General features: G+C 41.7%; 1 protein-coding gene across 7 annotated transcripts in view; it reads left to right on the top strand.

Moving 5' to 3' along the window:
• PDE4B (phosphodiesterase 4B) overlaps nucleotides 1-22720 on the top strand; it is a 679542-nt gene extending 656822 nt beyond the window's left edge. For 6 of the 7 annotated variants that reach the window (XM_017346216.4, XM_051857656.3, XM_008265102.5 and 3 more), the window contains 9 exons: nucleotides 3642-3735; nucleotides 9510-9688; nucleotides 10935-11033; nucleotides 11175-11339; nucleotides 14228-14327; nucleotides 16291-16445; nucleotides 16542-16664; nucleotides 17363-17545; nucleotides 20415-22720. In XM_017346216.4, the coding sequence (XP_017201705.1) occupies nucleotides 3642-3735; nucleotides 9510-9688; nucleotides 10935-11033; nucleotides 11175-11339; nucleotides 14228-14327; nucleotides 16291-16445; nucleotides 16542-16664; nucleotides 17363-17545; nucleotides 20415-20780 (1464 nt within the window). In that variant the 3' untranslated portion in view covers nucleotides 20781-22720. Of the gene's footprint in view, nucleotides 1-1699; nucleotides 3033-3641; nucleotides 3736-9509; nucleotides 9689-10934; nucleotides 11034-11174; nucleotides 11340-14227; nucleotides 14328-16290; nucleotides 16446-16541; nucleotides 16665-17362; nucleotides 17546-20414 lie in introns of those variants that run through there. The other variant, XM_008265104.5, reaches the window with a different exon arrangement.
• The last annotated feature ends 3076 nt before the right edge of the window (nucleotides 22721-25796 follow it).

The following is a 25796-nucleotide window of genomic DNA, read 5'->3' as shown; positions in this document are numbered from 1 at the left end:
GAGCTCTCTCCCCAGCCTTAACCTCAAATGTCAATTATGTCTATTCCATGTCTTGATGTGTCTTGTCACACAGCATAGCGCCAATCTTACTAATAGGACTCTGGCAGACACCCCCGTCTGCTTCTTGAAGGCCCTATGTGCCTTCTTTAGCTTGTACAGAGCCCAACATAAGTGGGCCCTTCATAAGTGCTTTTTGATGACAGCAATGATTGCCTTAGTCAGTGTGGTCAGGCCCCTCCCATGTGGAGGAGGAAAACCAACAGTTGTTGCTAAGCAACATTTAAAGGACTGGGTTGGTTTTTGACTCTGGGTGACCTCCATTTGCGTACTTCATCGTGTTGTGTGTTTTATGGTTGCCTTGAGTTGACTTTAAGTTTTTGTCACATTGCCATGCCTTTAGCAAAAGGCTCATCGGACGATTATTTAGGCCCTGGAAGGAGGGGTTGGTATTCATCTGTTAACTACTTACTTGAGTGTGCTGACCTCTTAAGCAAGGCAGGAGAGGTGAGGGGCTTGGTTTGCTGCCACCCATACCTGAGATCTGCCCCTCTCTTCCCACATTGGCAATGTATTCCAACAGGGTTCTGTGCCAATGGGAGGCCATGGAAAGAAAATAAGGAGGAAAGTCTCTTCTAATCTTTTATGATTAATGTTTTACCTGCTCCTGTTTTCTGAGGTGTGGGGCCAATATGGCTAATAAAGAACTGGGCCCCACCCTCTTCAGGCTGCCAACTGTTGTGGTTAACCAATGTGTCCAATACATCTCACTATTTCTACTAGAATGAAAGCTGATTAAAAACATGAAGAAGTTTTGTTTGCTCACTTATTTTTACTGCTATCTCTTCACTGCTTTGCCAGGTCATTTTAGGTATTCAATACATATTTATTAAATACATGATCAAATGGCATGATTGATGTACAAACTTGATTATCTCCAGAGCATTCCCAAGTATTTCAGAGAGACCAAAGGAACAAAAATAAGGATGCTTCTTTGATTGAATGTTACATTTGGCTTAATTCTTATGCAGAGAACATTGTGGAAGTAATCCTCCATCTCTGGTCTTTTTGCAGATTTGGTTACAGTGGTCCAAGTGAAGTTTGCTTGTTTGCCAGTCTTTAACAGATTGATAAGAGCACACAAATTGTCTTTCCCAGGTTCTAATTCTTCAATGTAAATGTCTGTCTTTTGAGGGCTGATGAGGAGGGACCATTGTGACTGAGCAGTTATATCGTAAAAAATAAATAACTGGGGATTTATGTGATTCACTTAAGCTCAAAATTGCACAGAGGTTCAATAAGCAAAATATACTGAGAAGACTGATTTAGAGATGCTTGGTTACTGTTACTAACATGTTGTCTCCTGGGAAAATACAAAGAATCAGGTAGAGTTACCCACAATAAAAGATGGCTGTGCCTTTTCCAGGACAGTGGCCCAGCAGGCAGGAATATTAGCTTCACCACAAAAGGCAGGTCTTCTTGGCATCAGCATTGGCAGGACCGGACCAGGGGCTTAGATGTTTGAGGTGAAGCCATTGTTGGGTTCAGGATACTCATTTGAAAGGGGAATGCCTCACAGGAAAGAAAGCCAATTGCAAGTTGGGGCTGTTGCCATGGTGCTTTGCTATATTCCTCCAATTTGCTGCACAGGAACTCCTGGGAGTCCAGGGGTAGGAGAGGAGGGAGGGACGGATGGGATGGGCTTGGGCTGGGAATCCCACTGCAGTAGGGCTCTATTCTTAGACCTTCCTCTTGCCTATTCGCTAAAGCTGACAGGGTGAGCGAAGAGAGGAGGGAGAGGGAGAGAGAGAGAGAGAGAGAGAGAGAGAGAGAGAGAGAGACCTCTATAGGAAAGGAATGTTTTTCTCAACATGCCCAAGGTTGCTAAAATAAAATAAAAATAATTTAACTTCTAAATACTTCTAACATAAATTGCAAGATGTAGCACTAAAATGCCAAATAAGCCATCACTCATAGCTGCAAATAATTCACCATTCATACAGCAGGATATTTAGTGTTTCCTAACACACTGTAGATCCTAGATGGAAATATTAAAGGAGCTCAATCCATTTGTCAAATGCATTCTAATATGCATTTTACTGAGCTGAAGGATTGCATAAAATTTCATGCTGCATATGAAGTACTTTTCAAATAAAACAAGTTAATCCTATTCCCATTCATTTTATTGTGAAAAAAGGCTGCATGCCTCAGCACACCATCTGTGGGCAAATAATCCCCCAACAATCTTGTTAAAAAAGCAAAACAGAAGAAAACAAAACTTCTTGTATACTGGAAACCTAGTCTGTGAACAGCCATAGTCCTAACCTTTTGCCATTTTTAAAAAAGGTTCAGAGAGTAAATGAAGCAAGGGCACCAAGCCTTTGAAAGGATTGGAGGGGCTGAGCGTTTCGCAGAGCTGCATCGGCAGCCAGCAGGTCTGTGGTGGAGAGAGAGGGTTAAGGAACACCTAGTTGAAATGGGGGAGGGTACGGACTTCAGATTTGCTTAAATATTCATGGGGCTTCCTCCATTTTAATCTTCTCCTTTTAAAAAGATGGCTGTGTTTCCCTGCCTGGCAAGTCCTCAGGAAAGAATTGCTGCTTCGTTGCAGAGTTCAGCTGAGTAGGACTAATCTAGAGTGGAAACCCCTTCGGCCACCAGGACTATTCATAATTCATAAATGCTGCAAAGCAGCCAGCTGAATACATTTGGACAGGCTCTTGCTCCTTCGTGCAATGCCTGATTTCATTACTTTCTCCTGCCAGGAAATAAGCAGGCAGCACAGACTTCTTGCAAGAATGGAGTGCGAAGATGGGTTTTGCTTGGATTAGGAAATGCCAGCAATTTTGGAAGCTTTGTCTTTTCTAAGTTGTGATTCTTTTACCACTGGATCTGCAGGGCTTCCCTGCTCTTTTCGGGACTGCTCTCTCAGAACTGTGAATTCTTTTCCAAGGGATTTGTGGATTGTGGCAAGGAGAACATCCAAAATGCCTGAGGCAAACTATTTGTTATCTGTATCTTGGGGTTACATCAAGGTGGGTTAATTTGATTTGTGTTATTTGTCTTTGATAGAATGTGAAACACATCTATATGTTTTCTGTGAAGGAGAAGACAGCTGTAATGATTTATTCTGTGCATTAATTTGACCCAATGGGGTTTCTGACTATGAAATAAGGGCATGTTACATTACATTGTATTTAAACAGATTGTGCCATATTTTAATTCAATTCATTTTAGTCAATTCTGTCTTTTAATGGATGCCTCTTTTTTCTTTAAAGTTTTCATATATGATCTCCTCTTATTCAATATCAGATTATTAACTCAAATGATATTTTAATTTCCAAGGCATGTACTTTTAAAAGTAGTTTTATTTTAAGTGAAATTATCTTGACCTCTATTAAGATCTCTTTTTTATGTTTGCATCTTGCAAGGAAATAAAATATTAATTTTCACAAGTCTTAAGAAGGTGATATTAGAATAATGTCAAATGAAAGAGCCACTGTATTTTGTAGAACCAGTATTATTTATCTAGTGGTATCTGCTTGTTCAGTCTCTTGGTACCGGGCAGTAAAGTTGGAGACAATTTAAAGTCATAATTTATTCTTTTTCAGTTGGTTGATGCATTTTTGTTCTTTATTAAACAGTTCAAAAGAATGCTGAACCGGGAGCTGACACACCTCTCAGAGATGAGCCGATCAGGGAACCAGGTGTCCGAATACATTTCAAACACTTTCTTAGGTAAGACATTAATGGGGAGAAACCTGTCCCATAACAGCTTTTCTAGCAGGATTCTCTGCAACTCATCAAGCATCCCTATATGAATATGGAGTATGTTTAGGTCCTAGAAAACCAAACTCATGTAAAATAAGAACTAAGGACATTTCTTATGGGGCAAAGTAAAAGAAGGGAAATGATTTTTTTTAAAAACTGAATGAAAATATGTATGAAAAGCAGAAGGCCATTAGGGACTGATTGGATTTACCTGGGCACAGTCCCCCTACCTTCTCCTGATCCAGTTCCATCACTGTTCGGACCTCAAGGTGATGGGGGGCCAACCCCTCACACCTGAGAGACGGCTCCATTGACTCTGTTGACATGGTATTCCTTACATTTGTCCAGCAACTGGGTTTCTTTTAAAGCATTTTGTAAGGCATGAGGCTCAGGAATAATTCTGTACTGATCTTGTCCATGAGAATGAGCTTTGGAAATAGTTGGACAAATGCTTTGCTATTTCTTAAAGATAAATGGGCAGGGGAGGGGGGTTGGGCTTTCATCTCTCTGAAAGATTTCATTTTCTGCAACCAGCAGTCTTATCTCCCCAGTCTGGTCCTTTTTCTATTTGTCATTGTTGCTACATTGCTAGTATCTAACCCATGACGCTAACTGAAAAGGTCTGCCTGATGATCCCCAGCTACCGTCATGCACCCTGTTTGGTTATTAGGGATTTCTGATCCCAGGCTTAAAGGCAGTTCTACTGTCTGTGAGCCTATTTGGACTATTTTGATTTAATAAAGCCTACAGAATCTGCAAATCGGTACTCCAAAGTAAATGGGTAGCATTTAGATTTTGATTATGTTGACTTTCAATTACTGCTTAATTAAACCTGTTTGCAAAGGTTCATTTACCAGGGAAATGACCCATTCTTACAGCTAAGCAGCATACCCTTCCTTCTTTTTGGCATTGCCAGCCATCATTGACCTGTGGGCATTTGTCTCGATGCTTTAGGGAAATACTTACCTCTTCAGGTTTTATGTTTAAAAATCAATTCTATTTCTCTAACACCAAGGCAGTTCCTGCTGCCAGCAGATCAATTAGCTTTCTCTTTGAGCAGCCTAGTACAAAGCCCACCGCATTACTCTGCAGCCGAGGGTCACTCAGCACAAGGAACAAGTGCCATTCTAACTGTTTTTAGGATGTGGTGTCTGCAGCACTTGGTTTTCTCCAGCTGCACTTGCAACAAAGAACAAAGGAGAAGAATTTCTCATGCGCCTGAGCTCCCAGCGGTGGTTAGATTGTACTTGAACAGAAAGCATTACATCCTGAGCCTTTTCATCTCCTTTCTCCCCCATTGTTCCTCTTCCAGGGACCATTTTGGATATATCCTATTCTGTGACACTTCCAGCTTATGAAAAATAACTGAGGGGTGTTTCAGGGACATTTTACAAGTGAATGGCGATGGGATAGAAGAGTAACATCAATAAGTGAAAGAACCCATTTTTGTTTTCATAAGTGTACATTTTAAAAGCCTTTTATAAATGGCTTGTCTGTCTTCTTGGAAGACTCTCAGTGCTATGTTCGAGCTCCATGAAGTCTCTGAGCCCTTCATCATTCAGAACTGGACTTAGAGTCCTTTTCATTTGTGGTCTTCAATACCACTTACCAAGGACAAGAAGGATATTTTAATCTACTGATTAATTAATCTTTTTAATCAGCAGAGGCTATGAAGGAAGAAAGATGGGAAGATAATAAAGATGAGCTCCAAGTCTCAATACTGTATCTCAAGAATGGCCAAATGTCAACTCTTTCTTGAATATTCTATCTGCTATGTAGGCTCACATTTGGCTTCTCATTTTTCCAAACATTAAATTATAAGAGCAAATTGTTGAGGAAGGTTTTTAAAATTTTCAATCCTTACAGACTGTTAACATTAAGAGGATGGTGTGACAGTGGGTATGTGTGTGAGTATGTGTTTGAGTGTGTGCGTGGCAAATCTCATTAAACAGAAGAGACAGCCAGTAGAATTTTAGATCTTGAGAAAATATATAGGGAGAAAAAAGCTATCATATAAACAAAAGATGCCTTTGTTAAAATGGGAGTGCTGGAATATATGAGGTCACAAATTCTTTCCAAATCTAACATTATATGACTCTGATTTGCAAAGACGTAACTGACAACCTGGGTTTTTGGTGATGACTCCTGATGTTACAATGTGACAATCCTAAGAACAAACAAACAAAGCTTGCTGCTGGTGTCTGGAACTCTGAGCTGTATCTTGTGAGCAGGGTGGGTGTCCCTGGAGGACCATCAAGCCTACTTCATAAGCTGTCACATCTGCCAGGACTTCAGTGGCATCAGGAGGGAAAACAGCGTCCCACAAGGATGCAAGAACTCCATCAAAGTCAGTTGCCTGAGATATCCCTGAGCTAGAAACAGGACTTAGCTCCCTTGACATCTAGACCTGAATATCCTATTACTCTTTTAACCAGCCAAGAATGATGCGAGGGACTCAGAAAGTAATAGAAGAAAGTCACATTTAAGGACAGTTAAGTAGTATGTACATTGTTTTATGAAAGAACATGGTAATTCTGTCAGAGAGCACAAAATGAGAAAACCTCAGCATTTTCTGTGAGACTTACAGAATACATCCGAAAGAGCCATTGGATGTTGAAATGCACCATCCAGGGAAGAGACAAAAACTTACATTGTGCCCATCTAAAAAGGTGGTGTCCAAATGGCCACACAGAAAGGCAGGCTAGAGACCATTTACCAACGCAGGAGCTTATTGGTATTGTACTATGATATGAGTACCAGGTTGCTGGCATAAGCAGAAATAAAGCTATCTGACTTAAGTAGAAATAAAACAGGACATCAGCCGGTGCCGCGGCTCACTAGGCTAATCCTCTGCCTAGTGTTAACTCTCCGCCTGCGATGCCGGCACCCAGGGTTCTAGTCCCTGTCAGGGTGCCGGATTCTGTCCCGGTCGCTCCTCTTCCAGGCCAGCTCTCTGCTGTGGCCCGGGAAGGCAGTGAAGGATGGCCCAGGCCCTTGGGCCTTGCACCCGCATGGGAGACCAGGAGGAAACACCTGGCTCCTGGCTTCAGATCGGTGCAGCGCGCCGACCATAGCGACCATTTGGGGGGTGAACCAACGGAAGGAAGACCTTTCTGTCTGTCTCTCCCTCTCACTGTCTAACTCTGCCTGTCAAAAAAAAAAAAAAAAAAAAAAAACAAAAAAAAAAAAAAAAAACACCAAAAACAAAAGAAACAGGACATAGATAAAGGAAGCATAAATAGAGGAAAATTTGTAGGTGTGATATTACAAATTAGTTAATATTTTACAGATGGAGAAAATTTTTTTAAGTTTCCTACTTAACATCTCAAAACCTAGAATTTACACTTTCCAACAGGCGAGGAAAAGCCCTTAGGAATTTTGCATGATTCAGCGATGCTGGGATCTAGCAAAAAAAAAAAAAAAAAAAAAAAAAAAACTCAGTTTGATTAGACTTTATTTTTTGCATCTGTTTCTTGTTTGTTTTACACCGGCCAACTGTTTCCCTACTGCATTGTGACTGCTCTGGTAAATTCGAATTCACCGAATGTTGCTGGTGATGTTCGGTTTCTGTGTTTCAGGTTATTTCCACACAGTGCTGGCTAAGCATTTAACAGGAGGGAATTCCGAATAGGGAAACTTACCAGCGGTTCCGATGCCTGCACAGGGAAACACCCACTAATGTCAAGTTGGCAGTACTCAGGAATAACGGTCTCCTTTATTGCCGTGTTCCAGACACTGGCAGGGTTCAGCTCAATCACTCCGGGGTGCACAGGATTTTTCATTCAAAAGGGAAAAAGCTGCTAGTGTCCCTGCAGATGGGTATGGGTGCTGCAGCACAGCCTCACACCTGATGTGAAAAATGGGGTTTGGGACGGGCTGAGACTGTTGCCTTTCATTTTAGCAAAAGCTACTAATAATTAAGAGTGAAGCGACAAGGAGAAAAGTAATTTCAAACATAATTTAATACATAGTTTTTATGCCAGAGATTGCCCAGCAGGAAAGAGATTTTTTTTTTTTTCCACAGGAACCCAAGTGCATGGGTTCTAAGCTATTCAGTCACTGTGTCTGGAATAAAGTATTGCAAAATAAATATCTGTTAAATAAGCTGCCCTTTGAGCTTGGGAAAGTTGCTGACTTCATCTGAAAAGTGAAAGTGTGGGATTGTTATTGGTTCCCAGACCTGCCTCTGCTCATCCAAGTCATTTGGGAATCTTTTTAAAAATACTGATTCAGTAGGGTGGGTGGGGCCCATAAATCTGTGTTTTTCCAAAGCTTCCTGGGTTCTTCTGATGTCAGACTAAGTTGGAAACCACTAAACTTTCTGAGATGATCCCTAACAATCTTTGCAAAGAAAAAGCCATAGGCTATGAGTAGGAGTTTTGGGGCAGAATATCCTGGGATATTCAGGCTGGAGAACACCCGTGTGACAGCCCTACAGCCAGCCAAGTGGTGAGGTGTAATTACACTGGTACTGTCTCACTGGGCTTGCTTTGATTTGATGATGTGTCCTCAGGGGGCTGGGACAGGCAGAGGTCCATGGGGAGAACACGTGACCAGGCCATCATCTGCAAGGCTCCAGAGGCAAACGGTCTAGATCCCAGCGTGCCATCTAGAAGCATGTCATTTCTTTCAAAGGGAGAAGTCCTCTTTCTACTGATCTTCACAGTAACAAGCAGAGATAAATGGAGGCACTTTTGAAAGCTGCCTTAACTCTTTCAGCCACAGGGTGTCATTTAGTTCAATAGAGCAGCAGTTAAGCAATTCAGTGACTCACTGCCTCTGTGGACACACCAGCATCCGTGTGGCCTGAAAGAGTTAAGGCATTTTTCAGAAATTCCCGCATCTCCCATGGGGTGAACTAGAATATTTGATTGCTGATATTTTAAACAGCATAATGTAAAGACAAGAGCTTTTATAAGCAGACAGACCCTTGTTTTTCACTAATCCTACCTCTGCTATTCACATGTTTGTAACATAACTTTAAAAATATTACATGATTGTTTTTCGGCCTTTCGGCTAAGATCAAGTGTAAAAATATTAAGTGAGATGATCACAAATATTTTAATAAACATTAATATGTGCATAAGTATAATTCCTGTTACAAATAATAGATCTATTATTAGTAGAATTAATAGACACAGATATGGAATAAAACTAAAATTATAAACCTCATATGGTAATAAGCCATGGCTTTCAGTAAATATTTGAACATTATGAACACTTAATTTTCTAATATATATACTGCCCATTTAACTGAATCCAGCTAAAGTCATATGGATTTTTTAAATTAAAAAATAAATGAAAATATAACAAAATGAACAGAACATGAACCTGTTTTTATTAACACAGTTTTCACTAGTGGAGGTTTTCAATTATACAAGCATACAAATTACTCACGTTAATTATAAATATACATGGAAATATTTATGCTCCACTTTGAAAATGTATCAGTGTAACTCTCCTAAATTACACTGAAGACAGCATAATTGGCCTTGAGTTCTATCACTGCTACTGCTTGAAAAAAATAAAAGCCTCAGTTTGCCTAAGAATAACATGGAGCACCGAATGCCCAGATTTTCCCGCACCAGTACAAGACTGCCCTGGAGATCCTGTATGATCCTACTAAGAGAGTCCTTTGTAAGATCCCAAACTCATTCCAGATGGTAGAGCGGTTTTGAATATTGCCGGGGATTCCCATTGACACATATGTGCTGAAAAACATACTCCTTTATCTGTTGCAGACAAGCAGAATGATGTGGAGATCCCCTCTCCCACCCAGAAAGATCGGGAGAAAAAGAAAAAGCAGCAGCTCATGACACAGATAAGCGGAGTGAAGAAACTGATGCATAGTTCCAGCTTAAACAATACAAGCATCTCACGCTTTGGAGTCAACACAGAAAATGAAGATCACCTGGCCAAGGTGTGTATGCGCTGGGTGTGTGTTGCATGTAGCACTCTGCCTCACAGTAAGCGTATGCCCATCTACCATTTAGCAGATAGTCAGGATTGTCTTTGCTTTGTTATTAAATTTTATAAGGAAGCTGATGAAGCACCTTTGTGCCTTGCTGGGACACCTCACTGAATAGCCTTTTTCCATGTTAGTTTTTTGCTTGTTTGTTTGTTGTTTTGCTTTCTGTCCTGAGTTGGGCTCTGTAAAGGGCAATTTCTCATGAATAAAGAATCCTTCTGAAGGGACACTGAGGAAGTTCAAGGGAAGGCCAGTAGTAGCTCTGTATTATCCCAGAGGACATGTGTTGGGACAGTATGCCAAAGACCAATGGGAAAATCTGCAGTGAGTGGTAGGGCTAGAGCAGAAATGAAGAGACACTGACAGCACTGACTGTGGAGCCTGGATCCCAGCAGTGGAAGAAGGCATCGAAAAAATTCACTCCTCCTCTAAGCAGCTCTACAAAGGCACTACTGAGATCCTCTCAGCTGTGGGGATATGAAATGAGCTTACATGAGCAAGTGAACATTCAGTGACAACTTCTGAAAGCTGTCACTGGAATGAACTTGACAAAATGCTACGCCAATCCTCTGTGGGAGAGCCTGGATCCCATAATCTGGGAAGTTACTCAGAATGGGATAAATTGTCCCCTAAGTCAGATAGCCTTGGAATAATCCCCAAACACAGGTCTGAATGAAGCTTCTTCCAGGTCTACCTGTGGTGAGGGAGTCCTGGGGTATAATTCATGGCTGGCCTTCTTCATGGCCTTTTACATTATATTTCGGTTGAGTTCTGCATGCTGTGGCGGCAGTGGCTCCTTAACCTACTCTTAGTGATAATAAACAAAGGGCAGAGGAGTTTCCATGAGACTGTTTTCTGACAGCTACTAATGGGCCAGTGAGCTGTGAGGGAGAGATAGAACAATGGGACCGGAAAGATCTCTATGAACTTGAGGCTTTGAAAACAACATTGGTTAAGGATTGATGCATGGTAAGGTCAGCAACTGCATTTATAAATCAATAAATGTACAGAAACCTGTAGTTGTGAAGAGGATACCCAACCTCCTGGACTATTCCATTTTCAGACTATCATGCGATTAGAGCACTGTAGATAGAAATTCCAGACGTAGGCAGCCGTTGTCCAAAAAGTTAATGTTTAAAAAATGAGGTTTGCTAACAAAATCGTCCTCATTCTTAAATTTCTCTAAATTCGATTGCAGGAACTGGAAGACCTGAATAAATGGGGCCTGAACATCTTCAATGTGGCTGGATATTCACACAATAGGCCCCTAACATGCATCATGTATGCTATATTCCAAGTAAGTAAACAGTATTGAATGTCGATCATCCAGTTAGGTGTTTCTTCATGATTTTTTCTCATCCCAGTTCACCTTTTTGATTTAAACTTCTTCCATGTTTCAACATCCACTTATTATGTCCTAATCCATTTGACTACACAGGAAAGGGACCTCTTAAAGACATTCAAAATCTCATCTGACACATTTGTGACCTACATGATGACTTTGGAAGACCACTACCACTCTGATGTGGCATACCATAATAGTCTCCATGCTGCTGATGTGGCCCAGTCAACCCATGTTCTTCTTTCTACACCAGCATTAGATGTGAGTAGTTATGATCTATTTTGCATATCTGTCCATGCTCTTTGAAAAATGGAATTCAATATATATTTACAAAAATAGTATAACTGGGTGAACTTGAATCCTTTAACTGGTGCTTTTTAGTACAGCATCCATAAATTGGATTATTTATAAAAATGGATTTCATCTTCCTTTGCCTTCATCAGAGAAACATTTTCTTAACATCCCTTACATTGAAAACTATTTTTTTATTTGACAGGTAGTTATAGACAGAGAGAGAGAGAGAGAGAGAGAGAGAGAGAAAGGTCTTCCTTCTGTTGGTTCACTCCCCAATTTAAAACTATTTAATTATCAAGCAATTAACAAAATCCTCAGTGCAGGGACCATGTAAGGGACTCTTTGTAGTCCCAGTAAGGTGCTACAATGTGTTTCAAATGGATTGGTCTGAATCACCCAACACCATTCCAGGCACTGAAGAGGGAATGACAGGAATGTAATATAACTGTTAAATAAAGTTCCTATTAAGAATAAGTATCCAGGGGCCGCTGCCATGGCTCACTTGGCTGGTCCTCTGCCTGCAGTGCCAGCATCCCATATGGGCACCAGGTTCTCATCCCGGTTGCTCCTCTTCCAGTCCAGCTCTCTGCTGTGGCCCGGGAAGGCAGTGGAGGATGGCCCAAGTGCTTGGGCCCTGCACCCACATGGGACACCAGGAGGAAGCACCTGGCTCCTGGCTTCAGATCGGCGCAGTGCCGGCTGTAGCAGCCATTTTGGGGGTGAACCAACGGCAAAAGGAAGACCTTTCTCTCTCTCTCTCTCTCACTGTCTATCTCTACCTGTCAAAAAAAAAAAAAAAAAAAAAAAGAATAAGTATCCATTGGCTTGTTCTCCTAAGAATTCGTAAAACTGTATGGGGTGAAGAAAAAGTAACTAAAATTCTAGAAGAACAGAGGAATTAGTAATGGTTAAGCAAGGAACGAGGGCAGTGTTCCATCTTACCAGGTATGATTTGAGAAGGTGGCCTTGACTCCTTCCCTCACACATGTGTAATCAAAAACATGCCCAGCAGGCTATGATCTTCCTGGACAGATGGAAATGGTGGCCCCAGGTACATCTAAAATATGCTGCCCTACTCTGAGAGGTGACTGGCCATATCCTATCCAGCCCCAGGTTTGAAGACTCAATCTGGAAGAGAAGACAGTTACACTGTCCTCAACTCTTGCATATTTTCTTTTCTTTTTTTTTTTTTTTACAGGCAGAGTGGACAGTGAGAGAGAGAGACAGAGAGAAAGGTCTTCCTTTTGCTGTTGGTTCACCCTCCAATGGCCTCTGCAGCCGGCGTGCTGCGGCCGGCGCACCGCGCTTATCTGAAGCCAGGAGCCAGGTGCTTCTCCTGGTCTCCCACGCGGGTGCAGGGCCCAAGCACTTGGGCCATCCTCCACTGCACTCCTGGGCCACAGCAGAGAGCTGGCCTGGAAGAGGGGCAACCGGGACAGAATCCGGCGCCCCGACCGGGACTAGAACCCGGTGTGCCGGCGCCGCAAGGCGGAGGATTAGCCTTTTGAGCCACGGCACCGGCTAACTCTTGCATATTTTCTAAAAAAGTAAACCCAAGAAGACTTGAGAGAGTGAGCTAAATCTAAAGGTGTTTGATAAATATCACAGAGTGGGGAAATAGTGTTTATCAATGACCTGCTATTAATGATAAGATACCTACTGTGTGGCCAGAAATTGGCTATGAGCACTACAAAGTTTTTTTTTTTTTTAAGAGTTTATTTATTTATTTGTGAGATAGAGTTACAGACACAAAGAGGGAGAGACAGAGAGAAAGGTCTTCCATCTGTTGGTTCATTCCCCAAATGGCTGCAATGACCAGGACTGGGTCCATCCAAAGCCAGGAGCCTGGAGCTTCTAGGTTTCACAATGGGTGCAGGATCCCAAGCACTTGGGCCATCTTCTACTGCTTTCCCAGGCCATAGCACAGAGCTAGATCAGAAGTGGAGCAGCCAGGACTCGAACCAGTGCTCGCATGGGATGCCAGCACCGCAGGCAGATGCTCAGCCCACTACGCCACAGCATTGGCCCGTGCTACAAACTTACAGAAGGGAGATTTCAACGTGTCCTTTAGTGCTAGGATAGGTCCTGATGGGACAGGTGGACATGTAATGGGCGTTTGAAGGGCCAAAGACTTAAATAGTCACAGAGGATCAGGAAAGACATTTCAGCCCCAGAATCTGCAGCAATATATGCCTAATAATACTAGATCATTTCAGTCATTATGCATGCCTGTGGGCGGAGACGTTATCATGATATTAACCTGAAAGAGTTGAGCAGCAAGGCCTTAGCTACACTTAGGGATGTTCTCAAATGTTGCCCATAGTAAACATTTAGTGAATACGTGTTGGATGAGTGAATTCTTGAACATATTAAAGTTTGTGACCAAACTATAAAGTTAACTTTGGGAAATAATTTATTACTTATCTTATGAATCTGGAATTTGGCCTTTTTAATCTAAGTTACTCAGCCTGAAAGCGTATGGAGGTTGTTATATCAGAGCCAGTCTGACTTGCTTTTTCAACTTGTATGTGCTTGAACATAAGTACCGTGCTGTTATACCACTCCTTCAAGAAGCAAACATCAGGTGTTTGCACACACCGCAAACACTGTGCTGATGTTTTCCAAGCCTCAGCCTACAGGGTTGATGTGGGGATGAGCTAGAGCCATCATCTCCAGCACATCAGAGACTTTATGATAAGGAACAGAATCTACATTTAATTAACTTACCATACTGAGGTGTGTTATAAGTCAACAATACCCTTACCAAGAATGAAATGAGGTACTTTGAAATGAAGTTGAATAACCAGGCTAGGGCAATTGGAGGTGGACCTAACTGTGCTCCCTTGGCTCCACAGGCTGTGTTCACAGATTTGGAGATTCTGGCTGCCATTTTTGCAGCCGCCATCCATGACGTTGATCATCCTGGAGTCTCCAACCAGTTCCTCATCAACACAAGTGAGTTCACCACTAGTACAGATAATTGTATGATTCACTATACTTTATTCCTCCCAAAGTTTTCGTTATGGATAATAACAAGGGTAATAATGAGGTAATCTTCCATTCCACTCAGACGGGTCAGGTCTTTCCTGGATACCATGTCCAGTCTGGCAGCACAATGTTTGAGCTCCATGGAAAACCTGGAGAGGGTCATAGGAGAGCCATAAAAAGTACTCCAAGTTTGTAAAATACAATGTGTAAGGGAAGAATAACAGATGTGGAATTATCCAGTAAAGACAAGGAAGGCCTTGGTAATAATGTGATAATGACTTTCAGTATGATGCAGGGCTCTCACACAGAGCAGAGTAACCTACGCGTGTCCTTCTCTGCTGAGGAAACAGACACAAATGTGGGATCGGAGCATGGCAGCCTCCCAACAATTCCCCGAATGCACTGAAATAGGTTTCCACAGGTCAGAAGGCAGAATCATAAACAGTTCTTCACACTCTCTTCCAACGGCATAGGTTTGTTGCTGGATGGTCTGTAGCGTAGAGGGTGACTCCTGTGACCTTTAGACTTGGTCTGTCCTTAGGATTCCAAATAAAATTCAGAGGTTTTGTCGTGCTCACACTGTTTGGTTTCTATGCTAAGGAGAACTCGCCTGTTCTCTCAGATAATGCACTATCTCTAGGAGCTTAAAATCTGAGTACTTTTTCTTCTGAGAATACTGGTTATCATGCTGTGGTCATGACTGACATCAAGTGCTGACGTTTTAATAGAAATGAGGTTTGAGCTACTTGCAATGAAAGAGTCATCAGTCCTCATCATGACATTTTTACCATGAAACTATCTGAGTAATCTAGGTGTAGGGTGCCCTCCTTTTTTTAATCTCATACTTCTATTGAAAGAATGAAAGCTTTGAGTAGTTGCTTGTCTCCTTTGGTTATACCAGTTGTCATAGTGTGGAGCCATGAATCTATCCATATATATATATGCCACAGGAAAAAAAATGGTCTTTTTTGCTATAGTCACTTGAAGCATTGCAACATATAAAGCCTGCTTTTGGATCTGTGCCCTTGATCACAGTGTGAACAGGCTAGGAGTCCTCAAATGACTTCATGGAGCCTTCCGCCCTTCCTGAGGATGTTCCTGAAAGCCCACTGTTAAATAAATGACCGATGAGGGGCAGAACCTGCAATTAGCAAACACATCACCATCACTGCTTCTTATTCTTGACGAAGAGAAAAAGTGGTTGCCTAACTTTGGTGATCATACTCCCAAGTGCAGAGTTTTGTGTAACTGAAGATTCTGTGATTCTTTTGGGTAAAAGGAAGGCTAGAGGCTGTATCCAGACATTGTAATTTTTGGTGTAGAGAACCAAGAAGACAGAAAATTCAATATCTGAGTTATTCTAAAAAAACAGTTTGGCTATCATATTTATGGGAAGCTCCAAAAAGCTGTGTTATTTAGGTAAAATGAAATTTCAAACCAACATATTATCTTCTCTAAAAATTCGAAAGCCAGATTTGCCAGAGGTAGAAGGTGGCAAAATGAGTGTGGTTTGTAAATCTTAATATATTTGATAAAGTTTAGTGATATTTTAGCCTTTTCCAAAACATAGTATGTTACAATATAAAGGAAATCACAAACTGAAATTTAAACAAATACCTTTTAACTGCTCAGAAGTGTCCTTTCCTGATGTCAAATTCTTTTTCTGTGGTGTAGAATGAAAAAAAAATGAATTTTAGAGATAGTTAATTTTAATCAAAAAGTAAGTTTGTGCTCCAATATCCACTAGAAGAATTTTTTTGCTAGAAACTAATTGTATTCATAGAGGGACACTTCTCTAGGAGGAAATGACATGTGGATGGTGGTTCTTGCAATAATTTGGGGAGAGCTAGATCTGATGCCATGTTGAGGTATTGCCAGTGTTTGGATTGTATCCCTTTGTATTCAGTCATCATTTTTCCTTGTGTGTTAGATTCAGAGCTTGCTTTGATGTACAATGATGAATCTGTGTTGGAAAACCATCACCTTGCCGTGGGTTTCAAACTACTGCAAGAAGAACATTGTGACATCTTCCAGAATCTCACCAAGAAACAGCGTCAGACACTCAGGAAAATGGTTATCGACATGGTAGGAATTCAGCTTCTACATTCCCCACTTACATTTACCCATTCTCTCTGGTAGAGTGAATTTATTAAGAGAGTTTTTTTTTTCTTTCTATCCAAGGTATTAGCAACTGATATGTCCAAACATATGAGCTTGCTGGCAGACCTAAAGACGATGGTGGAAACCAAGAAAGTTACAAGTTCAGGTGTTCTTCTCTTGGACAACTATACTGATCGTATACAGGTATTTAATTTGAAAGGGAAAGCCAAAGCAATTCAAATAACAACTAGAAAAGGAAAAGAAACATAAATTCAGCTTAGTTGTGTGTCCTAGATAGCTACTACATATTAGGGACTATTTTAAGAACAAGCTAAGGAAAGTGAACATTCAAGTTTGTCCTCGAATTTATGAGGAAAAACATAACCCTATTTATTGAATTTCTTACTTCTAAAAATAAATTGCAAGATCTATTTGTAATAGGACATACGTGACTGTTGGTCCCAAAAACTTGTGTTTGGATACAAATCCCATAGACTAGAAGCTTTTAGGTCTGTTTTGGGTTGTACAAATTATCATCAGATGGTCTCCTCTTTCCACAAGTGGAAAATATGAAGACATCTAGTTTGAGTGATTTTTTGCATTCTTTCCAAACTGAGGAAAGGAAACGATAGCAGCATCTGACCTCTTATGTCCCTTTCAGTTTTTAAATTCGATAACTGTCAGCCTGAGAAGACATATAGTTTTGCCTTTGGGACCGTGTAATGGTAAATAAGAAACCCTGGTCGACACCATTGCAAGATTGCATTTCTTGGTGCACACACTGAAATTATTATTCAACTAAAACATTCTTGGGTTTTGACACTGAGCACACTAGAATGAGGAGAAGATGTTCTGGCAGTACGTGCACCTACTTTAGTGAGGTTTCTTAAACTTGGTTGCAGGTCCTTCGCAACATGGTACACTGTGCAGACCTGAGCAACCCCACCAAGTCCTTGGAGCTGTATCGACAATGGACCGACCGCATCATGGAGGAATTTTTCCAGCAGGGAGACAAAGAGCGGGAGAGGGGAATGGAGATCAGCCCGATGTGTGATAAGCACACAGCTTCTGTGGAAAAGTCTCAGGTATCTAATACGAGATTTTCAAAGCTTTTGTGAGCTCTGCTGGTTGTAGAACTGGAGGGTTCTAGCTAGTTCCTTTCCCTTAACAGAAGATACGTAAATGATAGATGGAGAGATAGACGCGGATATGAATATGATGATAATGAAGCAGTTATCTACTTTGTTCCATTATACTCATGACGAATTTCCCTGCTCCATTATGCTCAATTTCACATGGTAGGGACAGTCATCTTTAGAAACCCATCGAAATTTAGACTGTATACCCTCCAACAATTTGGTAACTGCCTGTGACCTAGCAGTCCATGGGATTGGCCTGAATGCTGCTCTCCTCCCATGCATCCGTTCAGATTTCTTCCTGCTCTGTCTTCCCCAGGAGCTCTACTCCTCACCCTGACTTCCAGCATGTTGTTCTTGCTGCCTCTTCATAATCAATACTCTGCTGCCATTCCCAGAGGTAGTCTCATAGTCAAAGCATTGTCCAATGTTCCCTTCCAAGATGCACCTACACATTTTGGAACATGTTGATATTTTCCGGTTGTGTCCAAAGCTACAAGTTCTCATGTGCTGCATATGGAAGACAAAACTCTAAAGAAAAAGAGGGTAGAAATGCCCCAAACATCAATAGCTGAAGAGTATGGAGCACTAGAAAGTGTAGGTGTCCCTACAAAGCCTTCACGGCTCATGGGACTGTCATTTCCTTCAGGCAACACATGGATTTAGCAGGTGGCTGTGATTGAGAATAGTTCTTGGGCTTGTCCATAGTCTTTATCACAGAAACATCAGGAATGCTTTTGGTAGTGTGGATTCCCTTTCCCCACTGTCTACAAACCCCGCATTTACATATACTTCTAATATCACTGTATAGTTCCTTTGTAATTATTATTTTATTGCTTTCTTTGAGAAAACCAATTAAAATCAGTGAAGGTACTCTAAAGTACATCATAAAATGCAAGAGAACATTCAGTTAATCAGGGCCAACTCCAAGATTCTGAAGCCTAAATTGGAGCAAATAAATAAAGAGGAATCAGACTCTTTCACTCGCAACAGTGATGTTTTACATTTATTTGATGCTCTTTTGTCTTTCGTCACATTTTTCTATACATCATCCCATTCGGACCTCCACACAGCCTTATGAGATAGATAAAGCAGCTGTTTTCCCAGTGTATCAGGTGAAGAAGCTGTCTTCTGGATACACGTCTCGGTGACCCCGCTGTCCTCCATCGAGAGCTCTTCACTCCCCACTGTTATGGATGGGGCTCCCTGTTGCCATGACACCATCTTCCCTCTGGTGTTTCCTACAGATGGGCCCTGTTGAACACTGCCTGATGAGTCTCCACTAGGTGCTCTTACAATCTGTGGAGCTCTTTTATCCCCTGATCTAGGAAGGAAACAACTTAGCAGCTACCTTTCAAAAAGCCCTAAACATTTTTCAGCAGGAGCAAAGCAAAGGAAGAAAGGAAATGACTGCACTGTGCTCAGCTTATTCAATTTTCTCCCTTGCCCTGAGCTTATTTCAGGCCCCTGGAAAACACCTTGAAAACAGTCTCTAAAATCCATTAAACACATTTAAAGAAGGAAACAGGAGGAAAAGGGAGTAGGTAGAAGCAAGAGAAATATCTGAGTCATCCACACTTAATTTCTCATAACCGATGCAGATTAGAGATGCCCTGACTTTGGTGTGAATCTTATTTGTTAAGTGCAGGAAAGCACCAGGGTGAAGAATGTATACGAAAAAGCCTCATATGACAAAGGCTTTTGCATATGATACAGTTTAGATGCATTAAGTAACTGGCCAACTACCAGAATGATAATAAAGGGCAGTTTCCAGCGTGGAAAGACAGCTATACAATGTCCCATGGGTGGCCTTGCTCATCTCCTTTTGAATCCTAATGCAGCCTCTCTCTGGTTCCCTAGACCATGACAGGGGAATTCCATTCCCTCATTCAATGAGTGCCTATTCTTTCTTTCTACCTGCCCTTCCCCCAGTGTTTCCTGTTTGTCCGACAATGTGGAGGTCAGCATAAGGCCACAGAGCTAGCTCATGCAGGATGCATAGCCCCTGTGTAAACCATAACAGAGCCATAAGCCTCGTATTTATTCACAGGAACACAGCAAGAGGAACTGCTTAATTGTTTTCATTCGCCCTTCTTTCTCCTGATGGAAATGACTGTGTGTTCTATACATCCAAAACAATTGTAGACGTGTTCACAGAGGGGATCTTTGTTTGTTTAGGGGTATGAAGGATTTTCAAGTGTTTTATTGAACTCTGCTACGAGCCAAAAGCATCCCACAGAGCTTGAGAAATCCCATAGTAGTCAGGGGCCAGCTCCCCATCATTTTGGCACAGCGGCATCGTTTAAAGGTATCAGGGAAAGAATGTTGAGTCAGACTCCCTTAGACCTGGGGCTTCCTTCTTCAGAGGATGACTCAGAGAATGCAAGCAGTGAAAAGTCCTTCCCAGCCAGGCTTCCATCCAGCCTCCTGAACCTGGCACAAGTCAGAGGAAAAGCAATCTGTTGTAGTGAGACAAACACAGGCTCTGGATTCAGACCCTGGCTACGCTAAGTCCTAGCTCCACCACGTATTAATTACATGAGCTCTAACAAGATATTTAATCTCAGTGAGTCTTAGTGTCCTCCTTTGCAAAGGACAGATACCGGTACTTACTTAGCAGGGTTTAGAGGGATAATTCATATACTGCATCCAGTGTAGGACCAGCCATACCAAAAAGTGCTCAAATCGTGGAATCCGTTATTGTGATAGATCTTCCTGGCTTTGTTATTGCCCTCCGTTTGCAGGAGAGACCAGGAAAGCTTGTGTGGTGTTCAAGGGCTCATCACCATAACAGATGAATCCTCTTCTTTTTCTCCAGGTTGGGTTCATTGACTACATTGTCCATCCACTATGGGAGACCTGGGCAGATCTGGTGCAGCCTGATGCGCAGGACATTCTGGATACGTTAGAAGATAACAGGAACTGGTATCAGAGCATGATACCCCAGAGTCCCTCCCCGCCGCTGGACGAGGGGAACAGAGACTGTCAGGGTCTCATGGAGAAGTTTCAGTTTGAACTGACTCTCGAAGAGGAGGATTCTGAAGGACCTGAAAAGGAGGCCGAGGGCCACAGCTACTTCAGCAGCACAAAGACACTTTGTGTGATCGATCCAGAAAATAGGGATTTGCTGGGAGAGACTGACGTGAGCATTGCGACAGAAGACAAGTCCCCAGTTGACACATAATCTCCCTCTCCCCGTGGAGATGGACATTCCACCTTTGACAAGCATGCCAGCTATGTGGCAGGGTCAGCCTGCCATGGGGGCCGAGGCCTGCACAGGACAAGGGCCACCTGGCCTTTCCAGTTACTTGAGTTTGGAGCCAGAATGCAAGGTCATGAAGCAAATAGCAGCTCAGGAAATCCCACACTTGACTTGCCTAGCTTGCAAGCGTGGTAGAAAGCTGAAGCTTTATGTGGTAGTGGAGGCCAGTTTCGATCACAACTAAATGGCTTGAAAATGGAAGACACAAAACTGAGAGATTTTTTTCCGCACTAAGTTTCAGGAACCTGTCCCTGCTAGTGAGTGAACTTACTAATAACTTCATTGGTAAATCTGCTCCCCTGTCCCTTTGTCTGCCAACCTGTGTGCCTTTTTTGTAAAACATTTTCACGTCTTTAAATGCCTGTTGAATATCTAGAGTTTAGTAGCAACTTCTACACAGATAAGCATTCAAAGTTGACATAATCTTTTTTTTGGCTGTTTCTGGGGAGGAAAAATAAAAGGAAAAGACACGGTCTTCCTTCTTTCTTGGGCAATATCTTTCACTTTACTACAGTTGCTTGCAAACAGACAGAGAGGATACACTTCTAACCACATTCTACTTCCTTGCCCTGTTGTCCAATCCAGCTCCACCAGTTGCCCTTATACTTATCTCTGTTTGCCTGCTTCTAACAGTATTTCTTCTCGTCTAGAGTTTCACTGTTTTGCTGTAAACAGAATAAAGTTGAGCAAACTAGGGGGTAGGAAGGGGTAGTTGTATTGTACACCATGACCATCTGTATCAAACTCAGCTCACTAAGGCAGTGTGTCCTATTCTGTCCTGGACCCCTTGTGCCACTGCGAGTTGCATGGTCCCCCGGCCCCCGCCCTCCTCTCTTCACCCAATGATGCTGTTTTCAACTTAATGCTGCCGTCTTTCTCTTGCACTGCCTTCTGCACTAACACCTCCATTCCTGTTTATAACCATGTATTTATTACTTAATGTATATAATGTAATGTTTTGTAAGTTATTAATTTATATATCTAACATTGCCTGCCAATGGTGGTGTTAAATTTGTGTAGAAAACTCTGCCTAAGAGTTGCGACTTTTTCTTGTAAGATTTTGTATTGTGTATTATATAACCCAAGCACTGCTTCAGAGCGACGTATGGCCCCCGCGGCAGTCACGACCTGGGGCTTTTGTTTAGAGAGTCTGCCTTTTCCCTGTCTGAGTTGTTAATAATGCACCAAGCCCTTTATGAACCGGTTTTGCAAACAGGATTCTCACATTAGATACTAAATGGTTTATACTGAGCTTTTACTTTTGTATAGTTTGATAGGGATAGTGGGCAATGGGATGTAGTTTATACCCATGTTCTATCCAAATCTGTATACGCGTGAGTTGGGTTCTAACTGGGTTCTACTCTAATTGTGACTTCGGTTCCAAAAGCAACACTACATTTGCTCACAGATGATTCTTCCGCGTGTTCACAAACTACTGACTTTGAAGAGCTAGCCTCCTGCCTGCCATTGTGCAGGGATGTCATGTTCCCATTCATTACAAAAGAAAACAATAAAACAATGTGAATTTTTATAACAAAATGTGAACTGATGTAGTATCTTACGCAAATGTGAAGCTTCTTCTGATAACACTTGTTAGGCCTCTTCCTGGTGTCAGTTTCAGTTTGTAAAATACGTTCCAGGCTTCAGTTCAGCATTGTGACTCAGTAGTTGAAGAAAATGGCACAAGTGGGCATGACCAATGGGTTTGTGTGTCTATGAACGCTGCGTTGTTTCAGGTGGACATTTTATTTTCTCAAGCGTTTCTCACAGTGTATGTTATAATATTATTATATATTGTGCGCAAATGCATTCTTAAGAGACTTTTATATGAAGTGAATAAACAAACGCATGATTAGATTAGATTTGATTTGTAGGCCCGATTATTTCATGGTTGGTTCTGATCTCTTCTTCTCGTCTCTCTTACCCCAGCCGACCACTCTGCTGGCCAACATTACGCAGCTGAACTTTCAGAATCCGTGTCCAAAAGTCCCCCCAAGCTTAGAATGTTTCACTTCTTTCTTAGCAACGGTTCACTCAGCTCAATGGTGCAGGAAAGCGGTTGGTGAAGGGAAACAAACAAAACCACTTTGTTCACCTTGAACCATTTCCTCCTACCTCTTTAAGAATGTGAAGTGTTTAATCTACCAGATAAATAAAAGGAATCCTCAACTTGGCTGAGTCCTTTAGAAAAGTGAATCACAGGCTCATAAAGCACAAGGGAGATTTACTCAGGTAGCCTTGTTGACTCACGACACATGAAGAATCTCAACTCCAAAGAATCAACTCTCACCACCATCCAGAGAGCACAGGGGGACCGCATGGTCTTCTCAGTGATCTGTGCCGTGCCTGGGATCATGTGGTTGTGCTCTTCTTTCTGGACTGAACTGTTTAAATATCACAGGTGAGGTACACAAATGCTCCGTTGGAATCTTAAAGTCTGTATTTAAATAAATGTATCCTGAGACTGGTGTTGCGGTGCAGCAAGTTAAGCCGCCACCTGCAACACAGGCATCCCATAGGAGTGCTGGTTAAAGTCTTGGATGCTTCACTTCCTATCTAGCTCCCTGCTAATGGGCTGGGAAAAGTAGTTGAAGATGGTGGCCCCAAGTGCTTGGTCTCCTGCCACCCATGTTGATGACAGTAAAACTACTTAACAGGAAGAACATAGGTTCTATGCCATTTACCTCTCAATTTCTCTCACTCCATTGAAATGATTGTCCTCAGATCTATCTCCCCGCTCAACAGTGAACCCTTCCGAGAAAAGTCAATGATTTTTGTCTGTTTTCTCTTTTAATCTTTCTATTCCTCTCCAACAAGCACTGGGCTGGTCTTAAGCAATAACAGTGCCCAGTGATGCTTCTTGAACTAAGAATCCCAGAAAAAACCCTCTCCATTTAAATTACTTGCAAAATATGTCCATCTCCTGGATTTTCTTGGGTTTTCTGGGACTTGTGTCCCAGACTTTTTCCTGCCACCTTTTTAGCTGTGGGAATTTAAAGAAATAAAAATTAGTTTGCATCAAAATAAACTTATCTTTTTTGCCGTAACTTCAAGCATATAATTCTTTTTCTAATCTCCTTTTCCAATTGAAGATAGAACCCACATTTCTCAAGTTTTTGACTTTGTGACCTTGAGAAAGCTTATATGACTTTTCTGTGTCTCCTCATTTGTAAGATAAAGCTAATAATAACAGTACCTAAATTGTAAGATTATTGTGAGAATGAAATGAATTAAAATTGTCAGGAAGCCACTTGAGGTGCCTGCATTCCATATTGGAATGCTTGGGTTCAAGTCCACCTCAACTTCCCATCTAGCTTCCTGCTAATGTGCACGCTGGGAGGGAGAACTGGATTGAGTTCTGAGCTCCAGGCTTCAGCTTGTCACAGCCCTGGCCATATCAGGCATTCAGGAAGTGAACCAACAGATAGAAGATGTATATCTGTCTCTCAGGCCTTTCAAATAAATGGAAAAAATACAAATAATAAAAACTATAAAATATTTAGATAGTGTGTGGTTCATTGTATACATTTACAGGACTATATTACATATAGCTAGTGGTAGCTCATTTTGAATATTGTAGCTTCTTCAACAATTTTTTATATGACTATGTACACTATTCTGGTCCAAATATCTTGGTGTGCTCAAATTGACACTGCTTCTCCTGTGATAACCAAATATCACATTCATCCATGGTAGGGCACACTGTGACTCTTGCCCTTCTTATTCTGGGCACCATTCCATAGCCCAAGATTGTGTTCATTTGGGGGGATGTCAGTTACTCAACTGGATGATTCAGTAGATGCTTACAGACAGACAAAACCCTTCACACTTTTTCACATGAACTGTTAAGCTGAATCAATACGTTCTGCACTTGTGCAATTGAGTTTCTGACAGAAAGTACCAAATCAATCTTTTCTGATACATTTTAGCTAAAAAAAAAAAAAAAAGGCAAAGTATAGGAAAGAGGGTTTTCAGTTTGGGTGTCAGATTGACTTTTTTTTTTAAGATTTATGTATTTATTTGAAAGACAGAGTGACAGACAGACAGGGAAAGATAGACAGAGAGATCCTCCTGCTGGTTCAGTCTTCAAAATGGCTGCCAAGAGTTGGAGCTGGTCCATGGTGAAGCCAAGAGCCAAGAACTCTGTACTGGTCTCCCACATGAGTGGCAGGGATCCAAGAACTTGGGATATTTCTACTACCTTTCCAGATGTGTTAGCAAGGAACTGGATCAGAAGCAGGGCAGCCAAGACTTGATCCAACACTCCAATACAGAATGCTTGTATTGCAGGCAACTTAACCTGCTCATGACCATGCCAGTCCCATAAGATTGACCTATTTTTAGATCTAAGCTCCAGAACTATCTTTGTGACCTTACAGAAGGCACTGGTTTGATTCTGAGTTTATGGAGAAATGACAGCCATATCAGAGGATTATTTAGAAAGACTAAGTGAGATAACTCATACAAAGAGTCTGTCACATTCCATGTATACAATAAATCAGAGTAAGTTAATAATACTAATCCACTACTATGATGATTAACTGGGATTCTATGTACATGGAAAATCTTCATAGTATTGGCTTTAATCTATCACTTTGTTTTTTAAAAAACATTTATTTGAAATTCAGAGTTATACAGAGAGAGAAAGAGAGGTCTTCCATTTGCTGGTTCACTCCACAACTGGTTGCAATAGTAAGAGCCGCGCCAATCCGAAGCCAGGAGCCTGGAGACCCTTCTGGGTCTCCCACAGGGGTGCAGGGACCCAAAGACTTGGGCCATCTTTTACTGATTTCTCAGGCCATAGCAGAGAGCTGGATCAGAAGTGGAGCAGTCGGGACTCGAACTGGTGCCCATAGGGAATTTGGTACTGCAGGCAGTGGCTTTATCTGCCATGCCACAGCGTCGGCCCCAATCTATCACTTTAAACTGAAAAATCAT

The sequence above is a fragment of the Oryctolagus cuniculus genome, chromosome 7 (assembly GCF_051225735.1).
Source record: "Oryctolagus cuniculus isolate XC-2025 breed Fujian yellow rabbit chromosome 7, ASM5122573v1, whole genome shotgun sequence".
Classification (NCBI taxonomy): Eukaryota; Metazoa; Chordata; class Mammalia; order Lagomorpha; family Leporidae; genus Oryctolagus; species Oryctolagus cuniculus.
The sequence above is the reverse complement of the archived record's forward strand: the minus strand, read 5'-3'. Positions and strand labels throughout refer to the sequence as shown.